A 14,561-nucleotide genomic window follows, 5' to 3' on the forward strand; every position below is an offset into this window, starting at 1 on the left:
GTCTGGGCTGCGTTTTTTGGGGTTTTTTTTGCAGTACGCGGGCCTCTCACTGTTGTGGCCTCTCCCGTTGCGGAGCACAGGCTCCGGACGTGCAAGCTCAGCGGCCATGGCTCACGGGCCCAGCCACTCCACGGAACGTGGGATCTTCCCAGACCGGGGCACGAACCTGCGTCCCCTGCATCGGCAGGTGGATTCTTAACCACCGCACCACCAGGGAAGCCCTAATTTTAAGTAGATAGAAAGTAAACAGAATGGTAGAGTGAAACCCCTGTATACCCACGACTGGCTTCTGCATTTATCACTGTTTTGCCACCCTCGTTTCATCTTTACTTCCCGTTCTCCAGCCCCACACTCTTCTTTTTTTGTAGGTAAAATTTACATACCTTGAAATGCACGAGTCTTAGCTTTGCACTCTGACAGATCGGGGTCCTGGGTCTTGTGTGCATTCAGTCAACCAGCATCACCTGAGCTCCTGCCCTGGCAGATCCTTGATTGTTCCAGGCCGCTGGGCAGGGGCTGCAGGACCCAGAATCTGGGAGCAGGTGTGGTGTGCACATGGCTCTAATACAGGAGAGAGAGGCTCTCAAACACTTGGCACGGGTGGCTGGGTGGGTGAGGAAGAGAAATTGTCCTTGCCCTGTGCTTGTGAGGCGGCCCTGCAGCCAGCGTTCTCCTTGACTCGGCCTCAAGATGCTAAGTAGAGCTGAAGTGCAGGGCGTTTCATCACAGACCCAGGGGGGTTGTTGGGCCAGCAGAGCCTCACGAGGGCATCTGAGGATGCTGTGGGCACGGGGTGATGGCGTTCATTTATCCTCTCACCCGGTGCTTCCTTTCTGCCTCCGTCTGGAGTCCTCCACCCCTTTGATCCACGCGGATCGCCGTCCTTCAGGGGCTGCTAGCCCAAATGAGCATCTTCTGCTTCCTCCTGCACCCATCCTGGATGCATGCGACACTTAGGAAACACCTGCTGTGTACGGGGTGCTGTGTCTAGCTGTGGTAGGAGAGGCATCCAGTTGACTAATGATGTGGAGTGAGAAGTGTTCGCTCCGCTCTAAAGCTAGCACGGCGCCCAGCACTCCCCAGGCACTCAGGTGTCCTGTTATGTGTTATAATAACATCTCACGATATCCTTCATGTCTGCTCAGCAAGAGAAGGTTTTTGCAGGTGGAATTTGGACTGGCTCTGAAGGAAGTGTTCATTGTTGCTTTCCCTGTAATTCTTTGCTCAGTACAGCACAGAACCACTGTGTTACCCAGTTGGACAGAGGCTGGAGGCCCCTTGGGTCTGTCTGCGGCAGGGCTACGCGTTCAGGAGTCTGGGTACCTGGAATACAGGGATGATGGCTCTACATTCATTTCGTTTGACACTTAAATCAGACACTCACTCATTCGTTCTCTTAACAGATCCTGAGCACTGTGCCTCGTACTGGGACTCGGTGGTGAGCCAGACTCGCCCGGGTTCTGTTCTGCAGTGGCGTAGTTTACTAACGGTCAGAGAGATGCTTGATCAGTGAGCTTTTCCAAGACGTTACAGCAGGGAAGCGGGAAGCGGGGACCTTGATGGTCAGCCGGAGGCCCTAAGTTGTCAGACCTTGGATGACTTTTCCCAGAATCGTTAATCTGGATGCGAAAGGTCACCCCTGAGAGCCAGGCAGAGCCCCACGCCCAGAACCACGTTGGGGATCCTCTGCTCTGAAGCTAAAGGCCACACAGATGTCTGTGAACAGCTGCCTGAGCAGGCTTCTGAGCTTGACTCCCACAGAAGCACAAGTCTGGGTTCCAGTCAGATGGTGCGAGTACAGCTGCGCAGGGACAGGCGGGGTCAGGGTAGAGGTCTGGAGACGAAGGCTGGAAGCCCCCTGGACTTGGGGGCTCTTGAGTCATCGTGAGCTTGGAAGGTTCCAGCAGGTGGGAGGAACAGCCTGGGCTTATCGGGGACTCTGTCCTTGTGCTCTGCTGCCCTCCAGAGATAGCTGTGCAGTACCCCACACAGAGAGATAGAGGAGAAAATACAAAGAGGAAAATGAAAGAGCGGGAAGGAGGGGTGTGTGTGTGTGTGCGCATGCGCGCGCACGCGCGTGTCCCCCGGCAGCTGCCTGGGCCCCCCAGGCAAGCCTCTGCCCCCCACTCGAGGTCTGGCAAGAGCAGGAGGAGCTCCCGAGGGAGAGGAGGGCTCACCCCGTCCCCAGTGAGCAGGGATTTGCTGTGAGATTAGCTGTCATGTGCAGTGGAATTCAGCTGTCTATTCCGTGGTTTCTTCTAGATCAGTTTGTGTTGAGTGAACGCCCTGTTAAGTCATTTGCACTCCCTGAGAGGAGGGTGTGGGGTTCAGAGGACGTTGTCTTGGCGTTCCCCGGGGGCCAAGGGAGGAAGGCTACTGTGACAGGGAATCGAGGGGGCCGCGGGGGCATGTCGGGTGGGAGGACGAGGCCTCTGGCCCTGGGGCTGGAGGGGACCCCGAGCCTTCCCGCCCAGGTGCTGCTCACACCCCCGGTGCCTCTCCCAGCCACCTCCCTCCAATTCCCTGCCATGCAGCCTTGCCCCCTGCCCGCCCCCCTCAGCTCTGCAGAGAGAAGCCGCCAGACGAGCCCCGCTTTCTCTGTGGAGGCTTCGCGGTCTCCCAGGGTGTCCGTCGCCCGTGGGCAAAGAAGGCCTGGGACGGGCTGCCAGCGGTGTGTCCCCTCCCCCAGGCACGGCGACATGCTGAAGCGCAGGGCGGAGCTGGATGAGCTGGAGAAGGTTTTGAATGCCGAGAGGGAGGCTCTGCGGCAGGAGCAGAGGACGAGCGCCGCGGTCGCGAGCGAGAACCAGAGGCTGCAGGAGGAGCTGGACAGGTAAACGCCGGGGCCCAGGGGGCCCACCTTCCCGCGGGCGGCAGCAGCTGACTCACTCTGCTCCCGCTGAACGGAGGTCAGCCTGCCAATACAGCCCCTGTCATGCTAACAGCTGGATGGTAGCGAGGTCAAAGGGATGGTGCTGGGATGGAAGGGCCAGTGTGGTACCCAGGGATAGCGCGTCGCCCAAGCTGGTGGCCCTCACCTCCTGCCCTGAGATGCCGATTGGTTGCGTCGGCCACGGGTACATTCGTCATCTAATGGGTTCCCTGTTTGTGAATTCACCTCCTTGCTGACATTGATCTCTAAGCCCCAAATCAGCGTTCGTGGAGCCATCACGGACATTTGGGTGGCGGGACATTTGGGGTCGCCTGATGCACACATTTCCAACAGAGGAGGAGCAAGGCATTCGACCCCTGCAGCTCATTCTGCAAACGAGCATCCTTTTTTTTTTTTTTTTTTGGCGGTACGCGGGCCTCTCACTGTTGTGGCCTCTCCCGTTGCGGAGCACAGGCTCCGGACACGCAGGCTTAGCGGCCATGGCTCACGGGCCCAGCCGCTCCGCGGCACGTGGGATCTTCCCGGACCGGGGCACGAACCCGTGTCCCCTGCATCGGCAGGCGGACTCTTAACCACTGCGCCACCAAAGAAGCCTACGAGCGTCCTTTCTGTGGCCTGTTTAGTGCCATGGTTTTCGTGTTTTTGTGCTTTTGGGTGAGGATTTCGCTGTTTAAAATGGCCCACGAGCAGAATGCTGTCTCGTGTTCCTAAGTGCAAGGCTGTGATGTACATTACGGAGAATATGTGTGAGTGAGGTAGATAAGCTTCCTTCAGGCATGAGTTACAGTGCTGTTGGCTGTGAGTACATCACACAAGGTGTCTTTAAACAGAAACCACGTAAAATGAGGTATGTCTTGATCAGCTGACAAAATTGTGTGACCAGACTCACAGGAACCCACCTGTGTGTTTCCCCCAAGAGCTAATTTAGTGTCTCAGGGACTTTATAGAATGTTACTACCAAGAGTAACGAGAATCTACAGAATTACTATCCATTTTTTTTTAAACAGACGAAGAAACAGGCTGAGATTAAATGCCTTGTTCAGAGTGGACGCTTGTAGTCAATGGCAGAGTCAGGATTTGAAGCAGGTCTTGTCTCTGGCATGGCCATGGGTACTGCCTCCTCCCCACCTCTATGCGTTCATGTGTACCAGGGGCTACAGACTCCGGTGCCAGGCAGGTCAGGCACGTGGGTGAAGAGTGCCAGTGGTAGACCGGACATGAGTGACACGAAGAATATACACTGACAGTTGTCAGCTGGGAGGAAGGCCTGGGGTCACCAGATTATCCCTTGGTTTATGCTTTTTCTCTTAAGAGAAGCTGGACATTGGAATGTTGATGTGAAACTTTCAGAATTTTAAATGTTGACCCACTAATTCATTTAAAAAACACTGTAGCCAAACAAGACACATCTGTGTCTAAATTGAGGCCATGAGCCCCTGGTACTTTGAGCTTTCTGTTACAGATCTTCCCCCGAGAAAGCCCAGTTGGATAATAGTTATTATGATGGTGCTAATCTTTGTGGATTTACCTCATACCCCAGCATCTCATATTTTATCTCGGGAGTTGAAATGAGAAAGGGGCTTGGAATTGAGAAGAAGAGCTGGGCATAGACAAGGAGTTTTAGAGCAAAAATGTCTGGTTCCGTATTCAGAAAGAAAGCTTTTAACAACAGAACCTTTTTTTCCAAGTAGGCAGATATGCCAAAGCTCTAAAAACATAAGAGGTCATAACAGTGATGCTCTGTTGAAGTGGGTGTCCGAGCCTGCCTGTTCCGTCCCCCCAGTGCAAGGTGGGGACAGTGCAGGGGTACCTTCATAGAACCCCGAAGAATCCAGTTTGAAAGCCTCTGATTTTGTTCAGCTCCCTCATTGTGAGGCCCAGGGAGGTTGTGGTTCGGTCTAAGGTTGCACAGCTGTGACAGGGCCCGGGAGCACCCTTCAGGCCTCAGCCCTGTGGCTCTCCACCCTGCCAGGGTCAGCTTCCTGCACCACCAGCTGAAGGGGGAACACGAGGAGCTGCACAGCCACACCAAGGAGCTGAAAACCTCGCTGAACAGCTCGCAGCTGGAGCTGAGCCGCTGGCAGGCCCGGTTCGACGAGCTGAAGGAACAGCATCAGAGCATGGACATCTCTCTGACCAAGCTGGACACCCACTGCGAGGTGGGGCCTGGGGCTGGGCGGGGTCTCGGGACACCGGGACGAGTCCCCCTGGGGTGACAGCCTTGGGCTCAGAGGGGGTGCGATGGGTCCTTCTTGGCGTCTGTGCTCCAAGACTGTGAAGGTGGTACAGAGGCCGGGAGGAGACCAGAGGCGTTTGAAAGGGGGACAGGCACCACGACTGGTAGGGATGCATTAGAAAACACCTTTGCATCTGACCTTTGCTTTCTGCAAAGGGTCAGAGCAGGCGCACGGAAACAGCTGAGTGCTGTTTTATCTCTGTCCTCTTGGCTGTGTCCACACGGTTTTTCCGTTTCCTTGCATGTAGCAGCTGCACTGTTCTAGAGGAAGGTCACAGATTTTCTTCCGTGCTTGGGTTTGGCTCACTGGCTCCTCGGGATGGAACTTGCACACAAATCCCCTGGTTGCAAAAGGGGCAGATCTCTGCCTTCTGGTGCACTAGGTTGGAAAGTACCTTCTTAAGCAGCAGACCCCGCTCAGATGAAATTGTAAGCAGACCGCGGGACAAGTAAGACAGGCAAAGTGGATGGCACAGGGCAGAGCAGCTGGGTCCCGTCCCAGCTCCAGGACAGCCAGGAGCCCGGACACAGCTCCTCTTGCCCTTTGTTTGTTGAAAAACACTCTGGGGAGCCTTTTCCTTTGAGCTCACGGGGCGCCACAGATGAGGAAGCAGAGGCCAGGGTTCTGGGATGCCCAAAGGCCCCTCTGGGCTGGGGCTGGGGCCTGTGGAGGAGGTGGGGGCCAGGACACAGGCAGACACTGACTGAGGGAGCCCCGTCGTCATAGGCTGTGCCTCACAGGGCCCTGCTTTAGGATTTCCGAGGGGACCTCAGGCCAGGGCCTGCAGTAGGAGATTGCCACCCAGTCTGTCTGAAGCCAAAGCTTGTCGTTTTCCTGCTACACCAACCATGATAAATGTATTCTAGACAAGAGTTGGCCATCCTCAGCCCAAAACTAAAATCCAGCCCCCAAACCTCTTTCCATACAGCCGTGAACTGAGAATGACCTTTACATTTTATAATGGTTGAGAAAGTGAAAAAAAATGTTTTGTGGCAAGTGCAAGTGGTATAACACTTAAATGTCAGTGTCCATAAGTCAAGTTGTATTGGAACGCGGTCACACCTGTGCATTTACATATTGTCTCTGGCTGCTTTCCTGCTGTAACAGCACAGTTGAGTGGCTGCGACAGAGACCACCGTCCGGCCTGGAAAGCCTAAAATATTTGCTACCTGGCTCTTTACAGGAGAAGTGTGCCGACCCTCGTCTAGGACGGAGCTGGCCGCTAGAAATAATAATGTAGCCACCAGATGTAATTTAAAATTTTCTAGTAGCCACAGTAAAGAAGTGAAAGCAAACAGGTGGGATTAATTCTAAGTAATATATTTTGTTCAGCCAGTATATCTAAAATGTCATTTCCACATGTAACCACAAAAAGCTCATTAACGAGCTCTTTCACATCTTTTGTTTTTAGTTAAGTCTTTAGGATCCGCTGTATCCGCCCTTGTGGCTCTCCTCATCGTGGGCTAGCTGTGCTTTAAGTGGTCCGTGGCCACGCGTTGCCCGCGGCTGTCGGATTGGACAGCGTACCTGCCAAGGGAAGAGGCCGTTTGGGTCCTTTCAAGTTGTCACAAGTGCAGATAGTACTGAGATGGACATCTTGGCGCACGTGGCCTTTGCCTTCTTTTGGAAGCTAGATTCCCAGCAGCAGACTCACAGGGTCACACAGTATTTAAGACGTTGTTGGTCTGTGTTTTAGCTGCTCTCCCGCCTCAAGGGGAACTTGGAGGAAGAAAACCATCACCTCTTGAGCCAGATCCAGCTGTTGAGCCAGCAGAACCAAATGCTTCTAGAACAGAACTTGGAGAACAAGGAACAGTACCACGAGGAGCAGAAGCAGTACATGTAAGGGGCCCGGGTGGGGGACGCCTGTCGACACGGGGGTCCTGGCTTCTGTGGCCAAGACCTGCCCTGCTCTGGGCAGGAACAGCCCCGGAGCCTGTTCTTAACAGCCTGTCCTTCTCTCTGTTTCCCTGGAGTGTTTCTGGGTTTCTGCAAGTGGTGGTGGTTGGCTTTCGTTTGCTTTTTAAAGGCTCTGCCCACCGCCAGAAGCTTCTTAGTCTGCTTTTGGAATTAAGTGCACTTCTAAAAATACAGCTGTGCTAGCAAGAGAAGTATCTCAGGGAAAGAATTCACGTCGGAGGCTGAGCGCAGGTGCCACACCCAACCTCCTTCTGTCGCCTGTGGCTGTGTCCCCTGATTGTCTGGTGCAGTGGGTCCCCCGTGTGCCACGGTGTTTGTTTATGTGGGCTTTGCTGTGGCCCCTGCGGTGGTAACCAGGGACCTAGTGGGGGTGATGGGATGTGGGCATACCAGACAGAGGTTGAGGAGCTTCACGGAGAAGTGGAAAGAAGAGCTGGGGTTCTGCTGCCGACACAGGATGGGCCGAAGGCAGGGCAGACGGGGGACATGAAGGTGGAGCACGGCAGGGCTCTGGGTGCAGGGAACGTGCGGGAGCCTCAGCGGAGGAGGCTGCCGCGCCTGGCTAACGAGTCGGGATTCACTGGGAAGTGTTTAAAGGGTGCTGGTCTCGCAGGGCCTAGGAAGCTGCCAGAGATGAGGTCAAGAGGAAGAGCCTGGCCCTGAGAACCTTGTGGTTTGCAAGTGAAACGATCCAGGACGCATCCGTGGTTCCAGGGGCTTTCCACCGCTCTGCCGTGGTGGTTGAACTGTCCTTGCTCGCGGGTGGGAATGGCTGGCCAGCGTAGGGAAGGCAAGAGGAGACAGGCTGCAGGGGGACATGGTGAGAGGCGGCTCGCCATCTACCAGGAGATGGTTTGCCTTGCAAACCGCACTGTAATTTGGGGATAGAAATGACCGTTGCCTGAAGTTGGCCCTCTGTAATCCAGCTGATAATAATTTCCAGCGGACACTGGGCGGTTGCTCACTAGAAGAGTAGGCGCCCAGACCCCAGGGGGATGATGGGATGACAGTTGTGCAATAGAGAGCGTCTGCAGAGGGCCAGGAGTTGGCAGGCTTCCCAGAGGCTGCTCTGAGCGGAGCACTGTGCTGGGGGCCGAGAGGGGCACGGGACCTGCTCTCTGAGTTTGTGCGCATCTCTGGGGCGGACCCAGCCGCGAAAGCACTCCGAGCTTAAGGCGGTGCAGCACGGCCGTGAGGACACGATAACAGATCACAGACATCGAGTCAAGGAGGCTGGGAGCCGCGAGGGGTTGGGGCTTGGGGGTCGGGGCCCAGCGGTTCGCAAAGCTGCCACTTTTCGTGATGTACCCCCTTCGTGGGGAGCTCCTGGGAAAGCCCCCAGCTTGGGTGGAAGCTTGGCAGCTTGACAGAAAGAAGCCTGAGCAGAAAGTTGCCTCTGGCCCGAGGCCTCATTTTCCAGTGAGGAAGCCGAGGGTCCGAGCTGTAAAGACAGCACAGGTGGTGAGAGGCCGGAAGGGACGGGAGTTGGTGGCCCTGTGGGCACTGTTGTATGGAGTCCACCTGCCTGACTCCCTGAGATAAAACAAAAGCACCCCCTTCGTATCAGGAAGGCCAGAACTTCCCTCCCAGGAAGCAGAGGTGCCCTCTGGCAGCCCAGGGTTCAAGAGGTGTCTCTTCGGTCTCTTGTGTGTTTTTGAAAATACAAACTGGTTTCCAGCATTTACAAGTCAGGAGATTCTGCTTCACAGTCTGAGTTTCTGGCTGCTCTGAAAAGTGGGAAGGTCTACGTGCCACCCCAGGCAGCGATCTGCTGCGGTGGCCCAGTTGTGGCCCAGTCCCCACCACACCCTCTGGTTTTTCCAGGCCCGCTCTGTTCCTTATCTTCTCTCTGGACCCTAAAGTCTTCTGAGTTTGTTCCCATGGAAGTTTTCTCAGAAACCCAGCATTGGAATGGGTCCAGGTCAGAGGTCTGAATTTGCTGAAATGACTTTTTCAACCTTGATGCCCACCCAACTCCCTAAGGGCATACCTCTCCCACCACCAAGGTACTGTTGATGTGCACGCCAGCAGCTGGCCTCGGGTCTGACCCTGGGGTGTCCCACACCCTGAATGGCCTGGCCAGAGAATCCTTGCTTCCGAGCTTGAGTTGTCAGACGGTTCTGGGTTTGCTCCCTTGAGTTCACTCACAGCTAGATCCTGGGTGCTTCAGCAGGCCTCTGCAAGGCGTTAGGGCTTCTGGACCTATGTCAGATGCTTCCGTTCGCATATTCCCAACTCAGCGACTGTGAGCACTGTGATGTCCGCTGGGCCAGGTCCCAGGCCGAGCTGGTGAGTAAGTTTGTTTGTTTTATTTAAAACTGGCTTGATTGTCTTTTCCCTCTCTCCACAGAGACAAGTTAAATGCCTTACGAAGACATAAGGAAAAACTGGAAGAAAAAATCATGGATCAGTACAAGTTCTATGATCCTGCTCCAAAGAAGTGAGTTGATTTAAGTTTCACGGACTTGAACACAGAACAGAAAACCTCCTTGTTCACACTCAGGGTGAAACTTTTTGTAGGGCCTGTGTCTTCCACAGTGACAGGTCACCCGTGTGCACATCAGAAAGATTTTAGAATTTCTTTCAGCCCCATCCTCATGCTTGTCCTGTGAGGGGTGGCAAATGCTGGCTGACCCTGACGAGACACAGGCTTAACTGAGCCACAGCCCTTTTAATGGGGCAGAGTCAGTGGTTTGGGAGCCATTAAAGCGGGATGGAAGGGTTGCCTTGTCGACCTCTTCTCAGGATTTAACGGGGTGTAGAAAACCATGTTTCTGTTTAGGGAAGGAACCTTGGATAGGACACCAGGCCCAGCACTCACAGTCTTCAAACAGGGGCACCTTTTGGCCGTATACAGATTCCTCTGGATTCACTGAACCCCAGGGTGGCTTCACAGACATGTCCCCTTCTCCAGAGGGCAGTGGGTTTCAGGGCTGGCTCCATCCCCCAAGACTGCCAGCCTTGTCCAGCACCGCTTCCCGCAGGAGTCGGCCCTGCACGTGGTCCTGTCCCAGCCCAGCCTCAAAGTCAGGATCGCTGTGCACCCCTCAAGGCCTCTCTGTTGAAATCACACAACCACAGAATTTCAGAACCTCAGTCTCAGCCTTCTCTTTGACAGATGGAGAAGTTGAGGCCCAGACGAGGAAACGGAGGGATTTGTGTAAACACAGTGCAGTTCAGTTCAGAGCAGGAGTAGAACTCGGGTGTGGTTCTCTCTTTTTTTGTTGTTTTTTTTTTCCGGTACGCGGGCCTCTCACTGCTGTGGCCTCTCCCGTTGCGGAGCACAGGCTCCGGACGCACAGGCTCAGCGGCCATGGCTCACGGGCCCAGCTGCTCTGCGGCATGTGGGATCTTCCCGGACCGGGGCACGAACCCGTGTCCCCTGCATCGGCAGGCGGACTCTCAACCACTGTGCCACCAGGGAAGCCCTGTGGTTCTCTTTTTGTAACAGCAGAAGCCTCCATTTCCCATTAGCTGCAGCTTCGTCGCTTCCTCATTAAATTGCCTGTTTTTACTTCACACGGCGCCCTCTTCCCTGCCCTCTGCCACCGCACCCCGATTCCTCAGTGCCGGGAGTGGTCAAGGAATGCCAGCTTATTACGCTTACCGTGAACTTTAGCAGAGGATGAGGAGTGTGATGCTGAAAAGGGCATTTTGGCAGAAAAATGGCCATCTACTAGATCATCAGCAGAGCACGACTTCCTTCCCAGAGATAATCAAGAGTTAATAGATCACATCAGCAGAGCACGACTTCCTCCCCAGAGATAATCAAGAGTTAATAGATCACGTCAGCAGAGCACGACTTCCTCCCCAGAGATAATCAAGAGTTAATAGATCACGTCAGCAGAGCACGACTTCCTCCCCAGAGATAATCAAGAGTTAATAGATCACGTCAGCAGAGCACGACTTCCTCCCCAGAGATAATCAAGAGTTAATAGATCACGTCAGCAGAGCACGACTTCCTCCCCAGAGATAATCAAGATCTAATAGATCACGTCAGCAGAGCACGACTTCCTCCCCAGAGATAATCAAGAGTTAATAGATCACGTCAGCAGAGCACGACTTCCTCCCCAGAGATAATCAAGATCTAATAGATCACGTCAGCAGAGCACGACTTCCTCCCCAGAGATAATCAAGAGTTAATAGATCACGTCAGCAGAGCACGACTTCCTCCCCAGAGATAATCAAGAGTTAATAGATCACGTCAGCAGAGCACGACTTCCTCCCCAGAGATAATCAAGATCTAATAGATCACGTCAGCAGAGCACGACTTCCTCCCCAGAGATAATCAAGATCTAATAGATCACGTCAGCAGAGCACGACTTCCTCCCCAGAGATAATCAAGATCTAATAGATCACATCAGCAGAGCACGACTTCCTCCCCAGAGATAATCAAGATCTAATAGATCACATTAGCAGAGCACGACTTCCTTCCTGGAGATAATCAAGTTAATAGATCACATTAGCAGAGCACAACTTCCTTTCCAGAGATAATCAGGATCTAATAGATCACATTAGCAGAGCACGACTTCCTTCCCAGAGATTATCAAGAGTTAATAGATCACATTAGCAGAGCACGACTTCCTCCCCAGAGATAATCAAGAGTTAACAGATCACATTAGCAGAGCACGACTTCCTTCCCAGAGATAATCAAGAGTTAATGGGCGTACTCGATGTTCTGTTCTCCCAAGAGACTAGTGTGAACTCCTGACCCGATACATGCTTCTAACTATCCCCGAGCGCACGCGTGACCGAGAATTCTGTTCTGCCTCCTGAGCCCCAAATACAGTGGTCATGGTGGTGGTTACTGGCCAGCTTCCCAGGCTGGTGATGGGAATCCCAGCCCACATTAGGGCACCCAGTAACCTGCTGGAGGGGGCAGTGAGGGTTGATTGTGTCCTAAAAATCTACTCCTAACTAGGAAAAACCACTGGATTGGAGCCAAAGCTTTAGTCAAACTCATCAAACCAAAGAAAGAGGGTTCCAGAGAACGATTGAAGTCAACTACAGACAGTCCTCCCCGGCAGCTGGAGTCCCCAGACCCAACCTCGCCATCCACTTCTCAGCCGCTCAGATCCCAGCCGGAGAACCCTGAGGCCACCCCCTTGGGCTCAAGCTGTGCAGAAGAGCGTGACATCCACAGAGGGACCCTGGGAAAAGGTAGGCGGGCTGACCTGGCTGCAGGGGGTGGTCTAAGGGACCCTCTCACTGGACCGGGTAGAGGGAGACGGCGTGTGGCTGTGCGCACCTGTGTGTGTAAGAGCGTGAAGGGGATGTGCTGTGTACACGCACATCTGCCTCCATAGGTGTGTTAATAACCAAGAAAATACAAACCCATGTCGAGCGAGAAGCATCGCTAATCCTGTAGATGGTGGGAGGGACTCAAACCAAAGCTGGTAACCACGCAGGCACCAGAGGCAAGCTCAGTTGCATATGTTTGGGGGTTTCCTTGTACGTGTCAGAGTTGTAGAGTAGACTATTTCTGTAGGGAGATCTCCGGCACATTTAACAGGCAGCGTGCACATGTGCGATCTTTTGCAAGCCCACGTGTGACTCCAGTCTTTTTAGCCCTTAGATAGGCAGCCAGGTTTTCTTCTCCAGCCTGACCCGGTCTTCAGTCTTACCAGCCAGGGGGCCCGGCTTACCTTTCCATTTGGAGTTTGCCAGGGGTTCTGAAATGGGTTCCTAGTTGAATGTGCTTTATTCTGTCAAACTCTAAGAGGCTATCAATTATAAACTGCCCAATTACTTTATATAACACTGGCAATCAAATGATGCAGTGCTTTACCACTTAGAATTTTTATTGTACTCTTGTTGAAGAGCTCTTCTAAAAGACTTAATTCGACAGATTTTTGTGTACACACATAAAAGGAAAATATGAGTAAAATATATCGGTCACGGCAGTGACAGTTCTGTCACAGTTCCATCTGGCCCCAGTGGTGACTGTAAGACGCTGTGGAAGCTGCATCCTGATTGCAGTGATGTTAAGATGGGGCGGTGGGGGTGGGGATGTGCATCTTAGAATCGATTAAACACAGCAGTTACTTCAAACAAGGTTAAATTTCCAAATTTACTTTTAAATATCATTTCATGGATTATTTATGCCAAAACTGCAGCCTGAATAATTGGAATCTTTATGAAAGACACCAGGACTTTCTGAAGATCAGGCCTATGCCTGAGACCCACACACTGTCGGGGGTGGTGGCTGACATTCTAGCACTAAGGGCCTGTGACAAGCCACCCTCTGAGCGTGACATGTGCACAAGCCTTTCAGGAGGCCACATTCACCGCTTCAGGTACTGCTGTGTCACTTTCAAATGCACAAAAGAAAATGCATTCACGCACACATTGTCTGGGGACTAATGCTTGCACTCCCGTTCTTTACAGGAGGTCAGATGAGGTAAAAGGCTCTTGTGCAGATAAATGATAACGAAGCTTAACATTGGTTTTTATCTAGAGGGGATCTGTGGCCCCAGGTTTGCATTTTGACTGTTTAAATGTTTTGACATCTATCACCTCAATTTGTATTAAAGTTGACTTCATTAACTATAACCAGCCTAACTGAGTCAGAAAAACTTTCAGAGGAAAAGAAATGCTCGTGCCCATCCATGAACGAGCAAGTCAGTGATGATCGTCAGTAACAGCAGCCGTGCACTGGGTGCTTTCTTTGGGCTCAGCACCTTGTCAGCTAATTTACTTTATCTGCCTCGGGTTTAGTCCTAACTACCCCGTGAGGTAGGCATGATGAATCATCCCCTTTTCAGAGCTTAGAAAGTGAGGCTTGACAAGGTGAAACACCTGCTGATATAGTAAGTGGCAGAACTTGGATTCAAACAGAGGTCTGTCAACCCTGGAGCCTGAGCTCTTCACCAACAAGGGCACTGCCTGCAGTTAAAGCTGAACCAACATGCTGCCTAACCAGGGGCCCCGGCAGAGCCATGGGCCCCAGCATCACATAAAGTCGGTCCCTTATCCTGTGGTGTGAGCATTGGCCACCAGGTGGTGCCACAGAGGAAGAAATAATGGAGGTTCTGGTACCAAATTTAACTCTAGATCAGAAATTGGATATACTGGTTGTTTCTGTATGACATGTTCAAAAAGTTAGACCAGTTGTCTGCTCTGATAAGACTCTGTGATTTAAAGGTCATGAATTAGAGAAATCTAAAAGCATATAATAATTCTTGGTGTTGAGGGCTTTGGGGTATGAAAAAGAGGTACTTTCATTATTTTTAAACTCATCCTGCCAAAAGAGGTTATTTCAGATATACAAGAATTATTAGTGGATACTTCAGGTAGACCATTTCGTTACAGCAGGCCAGAAACGTACTGTGTAGCACGTGAGCCAGATTGTCAGGGAGTCAGTCATTAAAATGGATGAGTAAGAGAAGCCGCGGCTCCTAAATTAATAAACATTCTTATTTAATAATTTCACACTTTGAAATTGAAAAATTGTCTAAGCCCTTCGGCTCCTCGAGCGATACGTAATTCTCTTCACGTGCTGAGTAAGTAAA

At 52.5% G+C, this 14,561-nt stretch overlaps 1 protein-coding gene across 9 annotated transcripts in view; it reads left to right on the forward strand.

Moving 5' to 3' along the window:
- The window catches only part of CCDC88C (coiled-coil domain containing 88C), a 129,383-nt gene that overhangs the window by 98,928 nt on the left and 15,894 nt on the right, over nucleotides 1-14,561 (forward strand). For all 9 annotated transcript variants that reach the window (XR_010941052.1, XR_010941063.1, XM_067727589.1 and 6 more), the window contains exons 21-25: nucleotides 2,690-2,833; nucleotides 4,866-5,052; nucleotides 6,827-6,972; nucleotides 9,401-9,490; nucleotides 11,972-12,210. Coding sequence is in view for 7 of the 9 variants with exons in the window: in XM_067727589.1 (XP_067583690.1) it covers nucleotides 2,690-2,833; nucleotides 4,866-5,052; nucleotides 6,827-6,972; nucleotides 9,401-9,490; nucleotides 11,972-12,210 (806 nt within the window). In the remaining 2 variants the exon portion in view is untranslated. The remainder of the gene's footprint in view (nucleotides 1-2,689; nucleotides 2,834-4,865; nucleotides 5,053-6,826; nucleotides 6,973-9,400; nucleotides 9,491-11,971; nucleotides 12,211-14,561) is intronic.

This window comes from Pseudorca crassidens, chromosome 1, assembly GCF_039906515.1.
Source record: "Pseudorca crassidens isolate mPseCra1 chromosome 1, mPseCra1.hap1, whole genome shotgun sequence".
Lineage (NCBI taxonomy): Eukaryota > Metazoa > Chordata > Mammalia > Artiodactyla > Delphinidae > Pseudorca > Pseudorca crassidens.